This window comes from Hippoglossus stenolepis, chromosome 12, assembly GCF_022539355.2.
Source record: "Hippoglossus stenolepis isolate QCI-W04-F060 chromosome 12, HSTE1.2, whole genome shotgun sequence".
Classification (NCBI taxonomy): Eukaryota; Metazoa; Chordata; class Actinopteri; order Pleuronectiformes; family Pleuronectidae; genus Hippoglossus; species Hippoglossus stenolepis.
In genome coordinates this window covers 18,138,840-18,158,266 of record NC_061494.1, presented here as the reverse complement: position 1 = coordinate 18,158,266, position 19,427 = coordinate 18,138,840, and the positions used below count along the sequence as shown (strand labels likewise).

Genomic DNA, 19,427 nt, shown 5'->3' with positions numbered 1-19,427 from the left:
TGGACTTGGCTGAGCAAAACTCCATTGAGATGTTTTTTGCTACCTACAACCTCAGATTTATCTCTATCACTGATATCTAAACTTCAAATAAAACACTGCAAGTGCGTACAATATAGGTACTTGAATGTACAAATTCATTACAACCATGATTGCTACACCATGGCCATCTTTATCGAACACGGGAAGTGGGAGGAACATTCTGCGATGGATTTCTGGATTAGGTATGAGAGGGCTGCGTTTCGCTGGGCTGCTGTCTCATCAATTTTGCGAATGGTGCATTAATCTATAAAGCAGATGTTAGGAAAGATATAGCTCTTCCTTGCCTGTTGCCTCAGGCGTTGTACTGTAGCACTGTGCACAAAGAAATGCCCGAAACATCATCATGCAGTATATTCCAAGTTTCTAGACAAGTTTTTTTTAAATAATTTCTTTAATCCTTATTTTTTGGGATGGGGAGAGCAGCACACGGCACTGGAGTAGAATACAGAGTGAGTTTCCATTGCAGCTTAAACAGCTGGTTCCTCTGACCTCAGGGGCAAAGTCTTGCTCAGTGTAATGAGGTGTGTCAGGGAAACCAATTCATTCCAGGCTCCACCACTGTATCCGTTGTATGAAGAGCACATTATGTAAACAACTCCTAAGACGTTACCTCCTCTCGTTCCATTATTCATTGTGAGAGAGCATGTTTCATCATTTCCTTCACGAGCAACAGAAATAACATTATTCTTACACTACTGTAGCTCAGCAGAGATTCTATTGTGTTACGCCTGGAAAACTTCCTTATGTGCTTTTGCCTCTTGTGCCTTCGGGCAAAAAGGAAAGAACAAAATGATATGATAATCTTATCACACTCTGATCACTTTACACCTTTGAAGATTCAGCTTTTCCTTGGGATTCAGAGATTTGTTTTATTCTTACTTTCCATTTCCTTTTTGTCCATCGTTTTCTATCTTTCCCTTTTTGTGCCTTTTATCTCGAAAAATCATTGGCTGGACCAACTAGCTACGATCTAGCTCAGTCTCAGTGTTGTACTTTTTTATCACATCCCACCAGCTAAGTTCATTTGTCACAAGATTTACAAACTTTCCGGTTCCCTTTAGCTTCTTTTCACCTAGCGACAAATATAGTTACTTTTTGGACAAACTTTAGTAGAAGGCCGGAGAGTCATTAAAACTCCCCAGAGGGAAAAATCCTAATAATTGGGGCGATAATTGACTTTTCTATTTGGGAATCTGAGTGAAATAACCTAATAACTACATCACGGATTGCGATCAAATTTGATTCATATATTCATGTGCACCTGAAAATGAATTAATCACTTTCAGGATTCTCAAATTTCTCATTTGGCGTCATCATCAGGTCAAATTTCCAGCTTGTCCAATACTCCTGTAAAACTCATGAATGTCCATATTAATAACCTCAGCTGTACTTGTGTACGTGTCTTTACTGTAGCAAATGGAAACCTATGTACCTACCAAACTAGCTGGTTAACATTATACAAGCTTGTTCACATGCAGATGTTTGTCTTCAGCTCAAATCACTGCCAATGTGGCTTCACGGAGCCTTTTGCATGACTTTTAGTCTCGTTTAAAAGGTTTGCAATATATTGTGCTTTTATAAATGCCATAAAGCGTAAACTTACAGTGTACTCACAAGACCGTGCATGTATAAGGGAGCCAGCTATTGATTCTGCAGGGGAGGATGGACAGTGGGTGGACTATCTGCAAACAAAAGCGCCTATAAAATTGCCTCGTCATTTTATTATAACAAAGAGAGCATGAAAGGAGACTGAGGTTGAGATTGTAGGAGAAGGGTGGATGTGTGTGAACATCGGTCGTCTCCGTGGCTTGTTGGTCTGATTCTACCTGAGCTCAGTAATGACTGTGGAGCTGCTGCATCTGTCTCTGGCCTCCCTGTGGTGAGTGGCTCTCTGTTGGAGGAAGAGAGAAGTAGTCTGGGATGTGGTGTGAGATTGATTAAACTGCTTATGGTCCCAAGTAGGAGGTGGTTTCTAATGTATAAAGTGCATTTTTTTAACACAGGCAGCGTCTGAACGTTCACAAACACAAAGGAAATGTTTGTATAATGTGAGGGCTGGGTTATACTGACAGCTCTGAGAAAACAAACACTATTTTCTATTATAAATAAATGACGTCCTTTGAGAGCAGTGAAGACGATTCTTTATAATGACAAATGCTTTCATGTGTCGTCTATTGTGTTTCTTTATTTCATCTGAGCTAATCTTGTATTTGGGCCTTTTCTGAATCAGTCATGATTCCATTCAGTCGGTAATCAACACAAAGCCAAATAATACAGACTCACAATGTCGGAGGCAGCACCTTTGAGACTTGACTTCCATATATATTCGATATTGATATTGTATGTTGGAAGTGTGGGTACAATTGAGCTTCTTCATGTGAGATTTCAAATTGCAACACTTGTTTTTGGTTGCTCTCCAAATTTAGGGCCACCTAGTCTAACCACAGCAATGCAGATGACGACTTGACCGCAGTTTCTGATCGGTTCAACGCCCCTCTTCTCAATTCACTGCTCACTTCTCGCTTCCACAGCGACAAGAGCGAGTCTCGCAACGTGCATAGCGTGCAGATTTGTCGTTTTGTGGTAGAAAGAGAGAGAAGCACATTTGTGAAGCTACATTCGAGAGGCAGTAATCCTCGAGCAAAAAAAAACATCAGTAAATGATTGATTAGTCGGCAGTCATCATTGTATTTATATAAAAATCAATTTGCAGACTTCTGAATATTTAACTGTGACTGAAATATGAGCGAAAATATGTACTGAGTGAAAATGTTAAAATGCCACTTCAGAAATGTGCTCTACACTTTCACTTCAAGACTCCGCAAGCTGCTCCTGATGGCTGCGTATGAATGATAGAAATGTGAGGGTTATATATAAACGTATAGAACTGCTGTATGAATGTGTGAGTGGTTGATTGGGACTTGTAGTGTAAAGCACTTTAAGTGCTTGTAAAATGCTGTGTATTCAAACCACACAAACACACACACTCTCTCTCTCTCTCTCTCTCTCTCTCTCTCTCTCTCTCTCTCTCTCTCTCTCTCTCTCTCTCACCATATTATATGTTATTATCCCCCTCACTAATAAATGTTAATAACTAGTTAGAATTGAAGAAATAAACCCTGCATGAGCTCACAGAAGCACGTAACCTTTTTTTGCGAGCGGGTAAAAATAACAGCTAAAAGTTCATTTGCATAGTTCTGTGCTCATGCTCAACCACCGAGTGACAAATAGCAGAAACTCAACATAGTGTCTCAGATACATTTTTCTGCATCTGCATAATTTAAACCATGTCAGCAGATTATTTTGACATCAAACCTGACCTCAATATAAAGTAAAAAGAAGAGAACAGATTTTTTTATTAATACTTTTTTAATATAAAAAATGGTTGCATCCAGGTCTAACTGGCTCCCGTCTCCACACACAGTGTTTTATCTTACCCAAAGCGATGCCAGCCAAACTCAAGGCAATGAATTTGATTTAATTATTAAATTTTATTCCCCTGTCGTACTAAGATGTGCAAGCCAAGAATCCAATCACTGTACAGTATCTTTAAAGGCGTCACCAGCCTCAGACTGACATAATAATTCAGCTCCAGCATCAGCCTGCTCTGCACATTCAGACCAGGCTGATGAGATTGGAACCATTTTGTTGACAACGCTTTCCTCCGGTTTAGATTCTTTGAGCTACATAAGTGTCTCCACAGCTCACGTTGTAACATGCACTCGACATACAGAGGCCGTGATTGTGCACAAGCATTTCCCATCTCGTTCCTCCTCTGCTCTGCTCTCACATAAGAAGTAGACGATGTGATGTGAAGGATAAATGATTTATTCATTTTCATGTAAGATACATGTTTATGTGAGACTCCTTTGATTATAGAATCAGTGGGTAATTTGTTACATCTGGTTAGGTGCACAGATCTTTTTCTCAAGTCATCTGTCATGTCTAGACTCTCTTGGATAGAGCTTATTAATTTCCGTCACGATTGTTTATTTACTTATCAAATAACATATACATCTCGATGAAATTTAAATTGAATCGGAAGAAAATTTAACAGCATTTGCAGCACAAATCCTCAATGGTTCTACAATTATTTTTGTAACTTAAAAAGCTAAATTATTTCCCTTTTTCACTCAAGCGCTCTTTATTAAGTGCTAATTAGATTAATATCTGTCTTCCTTCAGTATGAAACAAAGTTCAAACTGTTGGATGCATATGGCGCGAAATCCAAGTGGAAAATAGTCTTAACTAATATTTAAGAGAAAGATTACAAATTTCCATCTGACTTACTTTAAATAAACTCCTGTTTTGTTTTATTTTACTGCTGAAAGAAAGTGTGAATCTAACATTCGTGCTAACATCTGAGAAGGAGGTTATGTTTTATTCTGCGTTTGTTTGTTAGTTAGCAGGATTATGCAAAAACTACCTGACTGATTATAACAGAACTTGGTGGAAGGATCTGGTCGGGGAAGAACCTGATCTGGATCCAGATTACTTTCTCTTTCTTTAACATTACACCATTCAAATGATGAATTATGCTGCAAATCTTGACAACAACCCAAAATTCAGACAACTTTAGGGGTTTGGGGTTGACGCAATTTTGTGCAGATCTAAATAAAAATCAGTATCTGGTGAATATAAATGTTTTATAGGTGCGTAAACTTTTTTTCAGCAGCTAGAAACCTGTAACTACCAATTTGTAGCTTAAGAAACGTTATGTTGGCTAAAGGATTTGTTTTAATGGGACTGCAAACCTCTGGCGGGAAGTATGTGCTCAAGCGAGTGCCATTCTAGTTTGACATATGTTATTGTCCTTTTATTCACAGCATAAATACTTTGTTAACTTGGAGTATAGATCTGCAGTCAGTAAAAAAAAGTTGTTACATCTCTTTTTCTGCTTTTTCTCTCTGTTCGCTCTAATTGCTCTTGTGCAAAAACACTGATACATTGCAGATCTATATTGCCGAGTACAGAAGAAAAAACATCTGTGCTACAGATTATTAACTGGTGGTATTGTTGGAAAAACACCAGTAATCGCTTCAAATGAATCATCTAATTTTTTGAGTGAGCGCAGGATAGCAGCGCAGCTGTTTCTCCAGTTTTTCCGCTTGGATTACAACGTGACTTGACAGCTCAGTGAAAACCTCTGAGCCCTTTTATCATGATATGCTCATTTCTGCTTTGCTCCAATCCGAGGGGGAGTCCCACTTTGGTTACGACTCGAGCAAAATCGAGCTGAAAAGGATGTAAAAGCAACTTCATGGGGTATATGCTCGATCTCCCTTGATCTGCGGATCTACTTCCCCGTTGTCTCAAACAGAAACAGTCTGAGACCAGGAGTTAAAATACTTCTATCTCACCATTAGTTTTGAAAGTAATACTCTATTTTGATACCTTCAGCTTAAATCTGAGTGATAAGTTGAATCTTTGGAACAATATCTTGGTATTTGGTACATCCACCCCTTTGCCTTATTGACAGTCCGGACTCCTCTGTCTACTTTGATGTGCTCCTTTTGAAGCTCGGAGGTGTGTTTGAGATCATTATCCTCCTGCAGTTTGAATCTCTCTCCACCACGTTGCAAACCAGAGGGTACAGCGTGTCTCTGAGAATGGAGTGGTGCTTCTGCATGTCAGGTATAGTCAATTTAGTGAAGGTGGCCAACTGAAGAAAAGGAAAAAAAACGCCTCCGGTCGTGAATACTCCCTCCAACACGGTGGGTTTGATACACTGAAGTTTCACTCTCTTATGTACACTCTTCTGTTTCTGACGTAAATCCCAAAACGTCAGTAAATGGGAACAAGTGTTGAGCCTCGTTTCTCTCCTGAGAGGTGGTTTTAAAACTGCTGCTCATCCTCTTTCGACACTAGTTTTGCCGGTTGGAGTTGTGTGTTCTTTATCAAATTCGGAATCTTTGATAAAGTTGCTTTTCTTACTCTCAGGGAACCGAGCTTGACGAATTGATCCCCTGGTGTTGCGGTAGCCTGGTCGTGCTTTGGATGCAGCTGAACCAGTTTCTGCAAAGTGTTGTAGAGTTTCATGCACCGTAGACCCTTGTAGCCTAACCAGGGTTTCTTTGGCCTTGAATAACAACTTCACTTCTGACACTTTCACTTAGTTCTAGTGCCATTGTTGTTATGGAAGTTTTCTGGAAGCTGGTGAGAGGAGAACTCAGGCAGCAGCTGATGTCTTATGCAGAATATTCTAACGTAGACTTGATGCATCAAGGAGACCAGAAGGTGGAACAATATACAAACGCTAACAGAGTAACATGAGCAAATGTCACCCCCAAGTTTTACGTCACTGAATTCTTCAAGATTTTTTACGTGAAACTATTGCAGGTATTCACTGTGAAACCCTGATGGCTGAGTTGTCAGAGCCAAAGAGAGAGAGAGAGAGCAGGACACTGATCCAGGTTTTTAGAGAAGGGTTAAGTTTTGATATCTAAAACTTTTAGAAGCAGGTTTGTGTTCAGGAGTGATGCACGGGTAAACACGTCCAGAAATCAGACCTTTAATTCCACGTTAATCCTCTTTTCTGCAGCCCTGTCCATGGCCGACATGTCGAAAAGCCTGCCGCGGTGTTGGAATGCCAGCTTTGAACTCCGGTGTTTCTATCGGGGTACTCGAGTAGTTATCGCATGGTAGCTTTCCCTTGGGTCGCCACGGGATTAAAAACTCTTGTTTATTTGTTTACTGGATATTTCTCCTATTTTCCCATTTGAGAGAAACACGTTCTTCACCCAACTGCTACATTCTGTTGCTGCTGAAAAACTGCTTCTTTGTTTTGGTCAGTTCCCCAGATCTCTGGTGTTGTTCCAGACTGAGCTGGATGAGTGATTTGAGAGGAAAACTCTACAACTCGTTAAAGGAGACACATTCTGCTTTTTTCAGTTTCTCTTTCCTCGAGTGTGTTATATGGATTTTTCTGTGTATGTAAAAAGATCTGCAAAGTCAAAAAGCCCAAACTCTGCAGTAACATGAGCTCCTCACCCCCAGAGAAAATACTGAAGTTCCTGAAATGCCTGGTCAGTAGTCCAGCAATACTTCTGCATTATCACAATGACATCACAATGGCATCACAATGCACATCTGACACGCCCCCTAACAAAACCCGGTAAAGCGAGAGTGGAAGAAAGATAGGAGCTAAAATCAAGCGTCTCCGACCGAGGCTGAAAAAAGGAGCTGCAACAATGGACAGTACAATCAAGAACCTGAATATGAACATTTCTCTTTTAAGTAGGAGTTGGTAATTTATTTCATTATTGAGACACCACATATTTGATGGGTTTGACCTTTTGCACCCTCTGGATTTCACATAACAGAGATGCTCACCCAGAAAAGAATATAAAATCGGATTCTTTGCTTAGTCTCTCGCTAATATCTCCTAATGTTACTGCGGCTGAATGTTGTATATAGAAAAATATTATCGCTTGAATTAATTGCAATGGTCCAGTCATGGGACAGGAAGAAAGGAACCGTGACTAACTTACAAATTGTGTTTGTGCTCGAACAAAAGGAGGGATTACTCAGAGGCTGAGCTGCTGTCCATTGTATTCAAAGTAACATCACCAGGGGTAACCATTTCAATTAAGAGACTAAAGTAAAGAGGTGTGTGAGAGTGTGTGTGTGTGTGTTTGGAAAGAAAAAAGCTCTGCATTAAGCGAGCGATGCTTCAAAATGATGAATGATTTAATTTCATGTTTTGTTCTGCCTTTTTGAACATTTTTATTCTGAAGAGAATCCAGCGGTAACTGTGAGTATTTATTTTACCCCCCCAACAATAAATTGCAACACAGGGATGGCAGGAAAAAATCGAACATTGCATCTAAACCTTTATGATTTGCTTCTTATGGTACTTAGTCATTCTGCTGCTTCGGTTTGCCCCAAGTTGTAGAAACAGGGGCACAGCACCATTATAATGCTTCACTGCTCAGATCAGGTCAGGGACTTTTCCTAGTAGCTTAATTTCCAGTTTGGCCCCTGGTAAAATCAATGTGCAAACTATATGTATGTGGGAGACAGTTTGCTTTTGTTTGCCTCTGTATCTTCAGTGAAAGCACAACTCATCAAACCCCTACATATGCAATGGGAGGCACACACAGACACACACAGACACACAGACACACACAGGTGTTGGTCTGGCCCCAGTGATTTTGTCCCACCTCTCTCTAAAATTGCGGCACGGCTCGGCACATGCTGGGCTGCTGCTCCTCCAGTGACAGCTGTGATTGGCGTGTTTATTGTGTGCCCTCTGCTGCACATCACCTTTTATATGTGTGTGTGTGTGTGTGTGTACTCAGGCTTCTTTTAAGTTGGTTTCCTGTATAGCAAACATACACACACACACACACACACACACACACACACACACACACACACACACAGATCTCTGGGGACAGCTCTACCTGTCTGCAGTTTCATATCCTGTAAACCCCGGGAAACAGAAAGACAGGAGTGCCTGTTGTGTTTTGTCATTCTTTAGATCACAAGAAAAGAACAAAAGCCGCCTTTAAGCCCTCGGAACGAAGGCTGAAAATATAGAGCGTGTTGAAAGTACGCGTTGTTTACCCACAATTCTCATTCAATGCAGCAGGAGAAAAGTACTGTATAACATGGCGCCCGCCTGAAGTGTTGTTTGTTTCTCTGTCTGTTTATATTTGTGTCTCCTCTCATCACCTGTTCTCTGTCACTGCTTCTCCCCCTTCAGATATCCGCGGTTTGCAAACCTTCATGGACCAATCTTCCCGGATGGGACTCGACGTGTCCCTGCAGAGGGTGGACCGCAACGTCAGCCGCGTGTTTACCGACCTCTTCAACACGATGCGCACCGAGGAGCTCAACCGGTATCGGGACACTTTACGCCGGGCCGTGCTGCTCATGAGCCCTCGGGGTGCGCAGGTCTTCATCCACCAGGTAGGCACAAAGACTCTTCTTCATCAAGTGATCAGACTGTCATGAAAGAAAGACAGAAAACAAGCATTTATTCAGTAAACACGATGACCCATGAGCAGAAACATGCCACCCGTACTCTGACAGCTGATCAAACGGCTTCAGAGAATGAAAAACATGACAATAATTGAGTCAAAAGAGATAAATCACTTCGTTTTCATTGGGGATTTGCCTTCCACTGTTATAACTGATGAAACAAGAAGCAATTGTCGTGTGGAGCTCTGACAAAACCCAAAGCAATCGACTGAGATCAGACTGAGAGGTGTTCTGCTCATCGAGCTGGCCCCCCCCAAAAAAACATTCTGCATCATATGTGACGAAACTATATTTTTACAGTTATATGTACATTCAGTCTTCACCACACTGCTGGCGAGGGGAGTTTATTTGCAGATGTGCACAGCAGCGTTGCACGTAGCCCCAGGCAAAGTTTGTCAAAGTCAACTGTGCGGCGCCACAGAGGATTTGCATCCTCCTCACATTGCTGTTGTTGCTTCCTGCGTTTGCTCCTTTCCATATCATGTTTGCTAATTGTAGCAGTTGAAAACACAGATTGTTGTTTTTCACAGCTCACTCAGACATTATCTAGAAGAGAAGCAAAACAAATATGCTCAGTGATGACGTGAGCGCCGTGATTTTCTTGTCCTCCCATAGTCGTCTGACAGTGGTGCAGTGTTTGGCTACTTACCAGAACGTCTGTGAGCAGGTCATTTCTTTCAGAAGCTGCAGCCACGAGTCAAGCCGGCTGAGTTACTGCAGTGAGTCAGTCCCTCTCACTGAGTCATTTCCTCTGACAGTTAGTATTCTGCTGTTTGAGCTCATCATCATGTGGCAGCTGTAATTCTTGACTGTTTGACAGGTGTTCTCTGTCAGGAGATGTTCCAAAGTGTCTTCGTCACTTTTGTTTTCCTGTGGCAGCCGATTAAGCTGCTAATTAAACACTTTCAGGGGAGAAAGACTCACTACAGGCTGACGATAGGCTGTTTATAAAGATGGACGACATGACGGCTCCTTACAAGTGAAGCCGAAACGTCTCGATAGTCCCCTGGTGACTGGCTGCAGCATAAACCCCATCTCCCCCATGTTGCTGGATGGGACATGGACCAAACTAAAAAAGTCAAAGTACACGTCAGATTCTCAAAGATGGTTTCTGTCATTTTAGCTATTACACTGATGTATGTTCACGGTCGACAGCTGAGACCAACTTGCAAAAACTTGCAGAAAAATGTTCTCCATGATGGCAAATAAATCTTGGCTGTTCATTTGTCATAAATTCTGCACAGAAACACTCGGTAGCTGTGCCTCTGTCTTTTAATGGGGACATTCTGGACATGCGTGTGTGTGTCTCAGTGGTTTTACTCCTATCAATGCACATCCCACATTTTCTGCGAGGACCTATTCATTCTTTCTATATAAAACAATAGAAAAGACTCTAAACCAACACTCACTCAAAAAATCTCTGTTATGAGTTATTTTGAGTTACTCCAAAAGTGAGGAACCTGTAGACCAATAACTCCGTGCACAGGTTGTGAATACACAACGCTTTCAAGTTTCATAAATGGCATACCGCTTTGATCTTTTCCTGTACGCCAATGAAAACACACACAAACACACACGTGCGCCTGTAGATCTATTCTTCTCATAAGAATGCATTTAATCGTATCAATTATATTCTTTATCATCCCTGATACAATTAACATGAGGCATCTTGGGGACTGAGAAATAAGCACAGCTCCCGAATGCCCCTGTGAATATGTGAATATATCAGAAGTGCTGGAGATTTTTAATTCACCGAAGCTTCATTACTACCTCGGTAACTGTTATCACAGAGCGTTCTCGCTCCGCACCAGAGATACCGGGGGAGAAAATGCAAATATCCTGATAACTGAATTGAGAATAATGATGATGCCTTTGAGAGTTAAACACTCCTGAATCGTTTTAGCATGAGAGACAGAAAATGGTAAAGTTTCCATGGTGACGACAAGTCAACAGAACGCCCGGATCCCAAAACTCATCACAGGCGACAAATCTTTTTTTCTCATGAATGTGATATCAGTGTCAAGGAATACGGTTAATCACAGGGATTAACGGCATTGGTTGTCTCAAATGATTTGTGTACGCGGTGACAAAATACGTTCAGACAGTGTGAAGTATTGTCAGTGAAACTATGTGGAGTTGATTTGTTGCAGCAGGGCAGCGATGGTGTTGTTTACCACAGAGAGCAACTCTGTCTGCTGCTCTTTTCTGAATCTGTCGGCTGTGCTTTTCATGGTTTGTTCAGCTCCATTATCTCCTCTTCTGCTCTGCTCTACCTTACACATTCATTTTCCAATGTACATTATCTTTACATGGAGGATGAACATATCTATAAAGAGACGCGCAACCGCAAAGATATGCCGAATGACTACAAAGGAATGAAACAGTTGCGAAGAGATGAAAAATGATCACAAATAGATGTAAAACGACAATGAGGAAAATGCAGGATGACACCAAAGAGATGAAATATGACCACAAAGAGATGCAACATGACAACAGGAACACTAAACAACAATGGAGGGGACAAAAAACAGAGCTGCAAAGATATGAAAATTACTCACACAATAATACAAATGTAAAGAGAAGCAAAACGCTGACAAAATATTGCAAATCATAAGCAAGGAAATTCCAAATGACTACAAAGAGATGCGACACGACAAGAAAGAGATGCATAACATACAGAAGGAGATTCAAAATGACCACAAACACACGTAAGATGACCACAGAGGACAAATAACCATTACAAGATGAAAAATGAATGAGAAGAAAAGAAGAGACACAAAGCAACTACAAAGATGCAAAACGACTGCAGGCAGCGACATAATGACCAGAGACAAAACTACAGAAAGATGCAAAACAACTGCAAAGAGGTTAAACATGACAACATAATAATTACGACACCCACAACAACTACCAATAGATGCAAGGTAATGACAGGTATCTACAGGTATGTTTCTTTAATTTGTCCATGCCCACGTATTCCTCTACAAGGTCAGATAGCGTGGGGGGAGAAATGTCCCAAAATGCATCGGGCAGATGAAAAAAAGACTCACCTTTGTCAGGACGACAGTTCATCAAACGACTAATATAACTGGACCATATTCATAACTTTTAATTTCAAGTTCTTAATTCACTTCTATTAAAGGACGTAACGGCGTCAGCCAAAGTCATCCTAGGTCACAGGGTCCGTTCTGTTCTCTTCTACTCTGATGATGCTCTACTTCCCTGAGTAACATATTCTGTCACAAGTCAGTTGTCACTTCTCCGGTCCCCTCTCAGGCCACAGTCATTTCTCATAGTTAGAACAAGACGCACATGTCATCGACCGTGTCTGAGCTTTTATGCTGAAATTCTGAGGCCTTGTTTTTTCCCCCCGTGCAGACACTTGCCATCTCGTCTCTCGTTCACTTTGGCCGTGAGAGGATGCAGCGTATTCTGTCGGCTCCGGCTACACCTCGTTTGTGACGGCCAGCGGCTCTCTGTTCCCGTCATGATCGGGGGAACCACACTCGACACACGCGAAACCTTTTAGAGGGGCCATAAAGTGGAATTTTAAACTTTCAGCTGTCCCATTCCCACGTCCTTGGGTTGTATTAGTGAGCATTTGCTAAATCACTTGCATAAAACGATGCACATTTAGGCACAAAAGCTTGACACGTTTTATGAGTTACCAAAGTCACTCTCCGATTAATTGCTAACAGTGCAGCTGCATGCTATATATCTTGAAGACACCCAAATTAGATTTTTGGCTCTCTGGGGTTCTGCATTTGAAGATAGTATATCATTTTCCCCAACACTGATTAAAACGCTTTGAAAATCAATTGGAATACCTGTACAGAATGTCTTAATAGCAAGACTAACACATATTAAATCTTTATTACAAATATAAAGTTAGAGTCTATTATGATTAAATTTTAGTCTGCATCCAGTTTTGAAATTTAATATTTGTGAATGCTTCCTCAGACTCCGCTGCATCTGCCCTCTCTATGCTTGCGGGACGGTGTTTGCCTGAAAGTGTTGATGTGAGGGGAAACAGAATGGGTGGTGTCAGTTGGCACACCGGCTCTGCAGGCCAGTTGATAGATGGAGCCGTGAGGCCGGGTGAGGTCTGCCTCCTGTGCGGCGGCTTTAGCCACAAGATTGACAAGCACCGCTGCCCGCTGCCAGGAGAAAGTGGGAGGGAGAGAGAGAGAGATGCTGCACCGGGTGGCAGGAGGGTAAAGAGAGGTAGACAGAGACAAAGCGAGGGAGGGAGAGAGAGAAAGCACAACCATGAGGGATACAAAGGTAGAGCGAGAAATAAAGGACCGGGAAGTGGATGCTGGGAGGAAAGGTCAGAGATGAGAAAGAGAGGGGGACTTAAAAGGGCTCCTCGAACATAATAAAGCACCTCTGATTGAAGCCGTAATGAGCGGAATCTAATGGAAGAGACGGCAGTGAAAAGAGACAAAAGAGACGAGTGCTGGGAGACTGACCTGAGTACGGTAGACGACACACAGCATCTACTTACGTGGGATTTGAAAACCGGGGAGAGCAAACAAAAACAAGATGGCTTTTGCGACCACAGATAATTAGGGGAATGGATTTTGACAGCTGTAACCGTTTAAATCTATAGCCTGATGAAAAGTGTGAGTGCTGCCCAGGCTGCACATCTAATGCAGGAGGGATGAAAACATGTTTACAAGTTCATCGTACCTTTCTGCCGCAGTGACAGCTGAAGTGAATTCAGCCGGAGGAAGGTGCAGTTTGTTTTTAAGAAAAAAGAGAAAATCACCTTAGACGAGATTGTAGCTTGTTATCATCTCTGTCTTGAAGCTTGAGTGAAGAAACAGGCTCAGAAGTCATTTCAAAATGCACATTGCACAGGAACTCGTAATTCTAATGATATAATTATCTTATTTGGTAAAGCTGCTCATGTGTTAGATTCAACTGACAACACTCATTATTACTCATATCTTATGCCAGCACTGTTCCAGCAATGTTTCTCACTTTCATTCTCAAATAATGGACTCTGACGTTTGCCGGGAAGTCTTCGTGTAGAATCGCCTTCTTATTTTTACTCGGGGATGAAAAATTGTCAGAAGTGCTGCGTCAACTGTGCCGGCTTTACAATATTATACACTACCTGTCTTTGAGAGTAAATATAATCATTAGTCAGCTTGTCACAAAACGCCACATTTAAACAAGGATCATGAATCTGTCACGATATGATGGAAATACCACTTTTATTTGGGTTTTCCAACCTGAATAAATCATTTCTTTAAAGCAGACATTCTCAGTAGTATTGCCGGAGCTCCATGTAAACTGCAAAAAGATTCAAGACATAGGGTGCACCTGCTCCACTGGTGTTAGAGGATGACTGTATTTTCCCTGCACCTTCTTTAACGTTGTAGCTCGTGGTCATTTTAAACAAGATGCACATGTTTGTTTTATTGTTTGTTTGTTGGTTTATTTGTCAGCAGGATTACACAATATTAACCAAACAGATTTTCCTGAAGCCTGGTGGAAGGATGGGACATGGGCCTAGAAAATATCCATTTCATTTTGGCATCTCAAAGATACCAATAAATCCAACAGATTCAGCAATGTTTTATCACTTTGTCTAACACGACAATGTTTTTTGACATTTTACAGATTTTCCAGGGGAAAATATATGGATGTTCAGGATAAAAAAGTACTTTAGGTGACTGATGTCTATGAGTGTGGGCAGTTTGGTGCAGATCCAAGTAAAAATCCAGATTTTAACTGTGGTTACACGCTGTACGGTAACAGATAGAACAAACCTGTAACTCCCACCAATGTGTAGCTGAGGTAATGAGGATTCATTCAGGAACCAGGAGTGTATATGTGTCTTCAATAGTTAAAGAACTACGTCCACACAAACACGATGAATTTGCTGCATCATTTACTGTTGGTGGAGGTTTGTGCTTTACTGAGAGTGGCTCTAGTTGTTTCTTTAATCTACAGCTTTAAGGAGCATCTCTGCCAACAGAATACCTAACCATCTATTTCATCACTAAGCAGAAATTGGACAACACAGATTGAAAACTAATCATTTCGTCAGGTAAACTCTCCTCTGTTTGTGTTTTGAACATCCGCTTTTTAAACATCCTGCCGACAAAAGAATGGACACCTGGCAGTGAAACGCTGGACTTGTCTGGACCACAGAAAAGCACAGGGAACACGTCTGTGAACCCATTGGACTGTTTGACGTACGAGGTTGCGGAGGTGGAAACAGCTTCACTTGTCAAGACTGGAGCTCATGAATCGCTGATTAAAAATGGACCCTTGTGACACTTGACTGTGAGATGTAATAAACACATTTGCCCTTGCTGGGAATCGCGTTTTGATGCCAAGGACTCTTCCGTCGTATTGTCACGAAACGCTTGTGGACGGTGATTTAAAAGCGGCCTGAGCTGACATGCTGTTATGGGGTGCTTTGGAAGAAGACAGCTATAATGGTTTTCCTTGCTGGGGGAATTCAGTGCTGGTTGACAGCTGGTTGAGCGCGATACAAACACACAAACACACAAACACACAAACACACACTTTCACCAACATTTTGCTGACAAGAAAGCCAATGATGCCTCTTGACAATAATCTCTCACTTTCCAACATTTCTATGTCCTTCCAATTGTTTCCTCAAAGTCACAGTGTCACAGGTTGAAAACAATATGAGAGAAATCATGGTATTGGAAGACTGCCCCCCCGGCCTAATCTAATGCTGACAGGGAACATAGGTCTTTTTTTTAATTTTGTTTTTCAATAATAGACAGCAGACCCACACTGCTGAGTGAAAGAAAACATTTACTCAGTCTTATCTGCCCCGGTTTCAATCCAAATGTTGCTCCTTCCTATCTGCGGCACTTTAACTTGTTATCAAACTGTGGTAAAGGTCCAAAACCACTTTCCACCTACAGCCCCTCTCAGCAGTAACAGATAATATCCCCTGTGTCTAGACTCTTCATTTCCCGTGTCCGGTACTTTCCCCCTTTTGGTCACTTTTTCCAATTTGCCTCCCACTTTTATAGTTGCTCCAGTTTCTCGCTTTTTCCCTTTTCCTTTCCAGCAGACACACACCTGATCAGTGGTAAATCCTTGTAGCTGCACTCGTGTTACCTAGTCCTCCCCCTCACATTTTCTATAATATTCCAGCTTGCGGCACAGTTGCGTCTTGGCACCTGGACTTCGCTGCCTCCTCAGACAAAATAACGCTGGCCGTGACCTGGAAGCGTTTATCCCAGCGTGACTCATTAACCTGACACAGAGAGCACGGTGTTTGTGCAGGGGAGCGTAGTGTTGGCTCAAACAGCAGCCTCTGCACTCATGCACACACGGAGGAGGAATGCCCCCGACACGTGCACACCTTCTCTGAGTCACCCCTCATTCCTTCGCTAGATCCATCACTGCCAGTTCTGTCTCCACCTCCTCCCTCAGCGCTAATGAGTGAAGCCAGGTATAATTAAAATGCTCCAAAACTACTTCCCAGACCCACTTTCTTCCACTTCTTCTTCTTTCTTTTTTTCAACCTCGATAGAAAGACACACTTGCAGCCACCCAGAAGATTCAATTAAGCTGCGAGGCAAATGTATTTCAAGGCCACGCTATGTTACTGGTTGAGTGGTGTCATGTGGGGAGGGAAGCTGGGAGAGTTTAAAGATGGGACAGACATTAGCGATGGTCAGTGCTTAGCTTGGGAGTGCAGGTGTTAAACGGAGGACACATCATCAGAGCCTAGTGTATAAACAGACAGTAGCTGCACTGTGGGAATTTTAATCGTGTTTACTGATTATCCTGTAGAAGAAATGTCCACTTTAGCTGATGGCAAATATGTCCCCATTTAAATTCCAAAATATCTTATGTGATCGTCTTCATATGTCCGTTTGAGGGATTACGAAAAGAACTACTGATCCGATTTACGTGAAACTTTGTGGAGGGGTGGGGTGTGACCGAAGGAAGAAACACCACTTTTTTGGGGGGAAATCCAAGGTGGCAGAGCTAAACCTTACCGGGTGCATTTGTCTCCAGTGTGACTGACTCACTTACCGAGCTGGTAACTGCATCTCTTGTTCTGTAGTTGTCCTGCTTGCTTCTTGCTCGTCAGCCAGTTCCAAGCTCTGCGTTCTGTGACTTTGTGTCTCTGAGTGTAGGCAACTACAACTATTTATTATATCTGTGAAGGTTCTAGATCATCCAGGTATCTTCAGGTGGTGTACAAGAGCCCATGTAGTGGACTTGTTTGGTTTGCTTGAAGATCTAACTGACTTGTTGGTTGTCTCTGTGGCTGGTTACCACGAGAGTGTTAAACTGCCAAGTCGTTGAAACCCCCACAAGCCAGTGGGTCCTCTGAGTCAAGGTGTGAATGGCTGTTCATACCTGTAAGTCATCTAGGACATGTTCACTTGTACAACTCCTGAAGAAACCATTTATTATGCCTGATAAAAGTTAATAAACTGCAGCTCAGGAAAGATCACCACAGTAATTAATCTTCACACACACGAAATACAAGTTGCCGGTTTTCAATAGCTCACCAACTGGGGACCAGTCCAGGCAATGTGTGAGCGTGATGGCCCTCCTCATAGTCAGGGTTTTATAGATTAGAAGATTTAAATACAACTCTGCCAGATGGAAAGCAAATATCCATCCATCAATCCATTATGTGTATCACTTATCCTTCCAAGGGTCGCGGGGGGGACGGGAGCTGGAGCCAATCCCAGTTGACATTGTGCAAGAGGCGGGGGGGAAACCCTGGTCAGGTCGCCAGCCAATCACAGGGCAAACACACAGAGGCAACCATTCACTTTCACATTCACACCTACGGGCGATGCAGATTCTCCAATTAACCTAACACCAACCTGCATGTGTTCGGACTGTGGGGGGGGGAACAAAGCACAAATGGTGCTTCGACTTTGAAAGTGGATAACATGGCCCACGGGTCTGGAAGCGGTCAATAGCAGTAAAGAAGAAAAAACCACAATGTTTAGTAGCTAACATCAAACACACACGTACAATACACACATTGTTAAACCAGTAGTCCACCAGTAAACGATGATACACTGGTAACTGGGATGTCATCAGCGCCCTGTGACCTCAGGGATCGTTTGTCCAAGGCCAGAGGTGGAGAGTGTGTGTGGAGCAGACCTCACTTAGCCATCCGCAGGCGCTGCTCCCTCCCGGCTTTACGCTCCCACCTCTGGACCCCTGTCCTCTCGCTCTGACCCTCACCGCCGCTCCTCCATTCCATTTCCCTCCCCAATAACAGCATGACAAATTGAGCCTGCCAGAAGACGATCTATCATTGTCCCGCATCTCTTCCTCTTCTTCCCTCCGTTCTCTCCTCCATTGTTTCTCTTTCCCCCTCTGTCCCAGTTTCAGGACATTCCCTCTTTCCCTCTTTGTGTCCCCCCCCTCCATCTTAATGGTTTCATGTTTCTCTCTACGTGGGCGCTTTATCTTTCTGCCCTTGCTTGTTTCCCCTATAACCTCATCTCCTTCTCTCTCCTCTCTTATTGCACTGTATCCTATTGTCTCTGTCATCATTTATCTTTCTGTTCATTTATTCTTACCCTCTCTACAAACTTGCTTAGTTCTTTAATATTCTCTCGTTTTCCTGTCATCTCTGCGCGTGTCACGGACCGATACATTATGGTATAGGTTCGTACATTAAACCATTAGACCATTTTTCCTCCCTGCAGTGATTCAGTAACATGGAAATAGTCACTTTAACTTGTGCAGAACAAACTGTAATAGAGCCAAACAACAACGCAGATGTGCAGTGTGTCATCTCGTAGCCGTTGTGTACCCGAAAAAATAATCCAATCCCATCCCTGGCTTGAAGCAGAACAATTTAGTCGGCTGTGACTAAATTCAGCAACTCTGTGTGATTTTCCTTTGTACTAAGCCAAGTTTTGTTACCATGGAGAAGCTATAGTGCAAACGGAGGAAGCATTAATTGCTTTGCGTGATGAATAAATGCCACAGTTTGACAGGTAAATAATAAATGGCTCCCTCTCCGTCCATTATTAATTAGTGGTACCTCCTGGGAGCCCGTGAGGAACTCAGCTACATTGTTTGGCTGTGAGTTTGAAATAGGATACATGTCTGTGCAGACAATATGTTGCGTGCAACAGCGTTTGTCCCACACACTGTCAAGATAAAAGCTCTTCATATGTCAGGGACGGTCAGAATAATCGAGAGGAACGGGTCTATATACAAACTCCAGAATTAAAATAGAAGCCGGGGCAGTTGGCAAGTTCTTTACTTGATGGATTGTTATTACTTACACACAGAATGAATCATCCGCCAGAGTTAAAGAGCTTTTCATAAATAATTTGCCTTTTCATAAGGAATGCTGGAGAATTAAAACTGAGGTTATTTGAGGTGATGGTTCATCGTCTCACATTTAT

General features: G+C 42.3%; 1 protein-coding gene across 4 annotated transcripts in view; it reads left to right on the top strand.

Annotated features, from left to right (window-relative positions):
* Positions 1-19,427, top strand: part of grid1a (glutamate receptor, ionotropic, delta 1a) — a 213,343-nt gene that overhangs the window by 135,232 nt on the left and 58,684 nt on the right. For all 4 annotated transcript variants that reach the window (XM_035173508.2, XM_035173509.2, XM_035173506.2 and 1 more), the window contains exon 4: positions 8,747-8,952. In XM_035173508.2, coding sequence (XP_035029399.1) covers positions 8,747-8,952 — 206 coding nt within the window. The remainder of the gene's footprint in view (positions 1-8,746; positions 8,953-19,427) is intronic.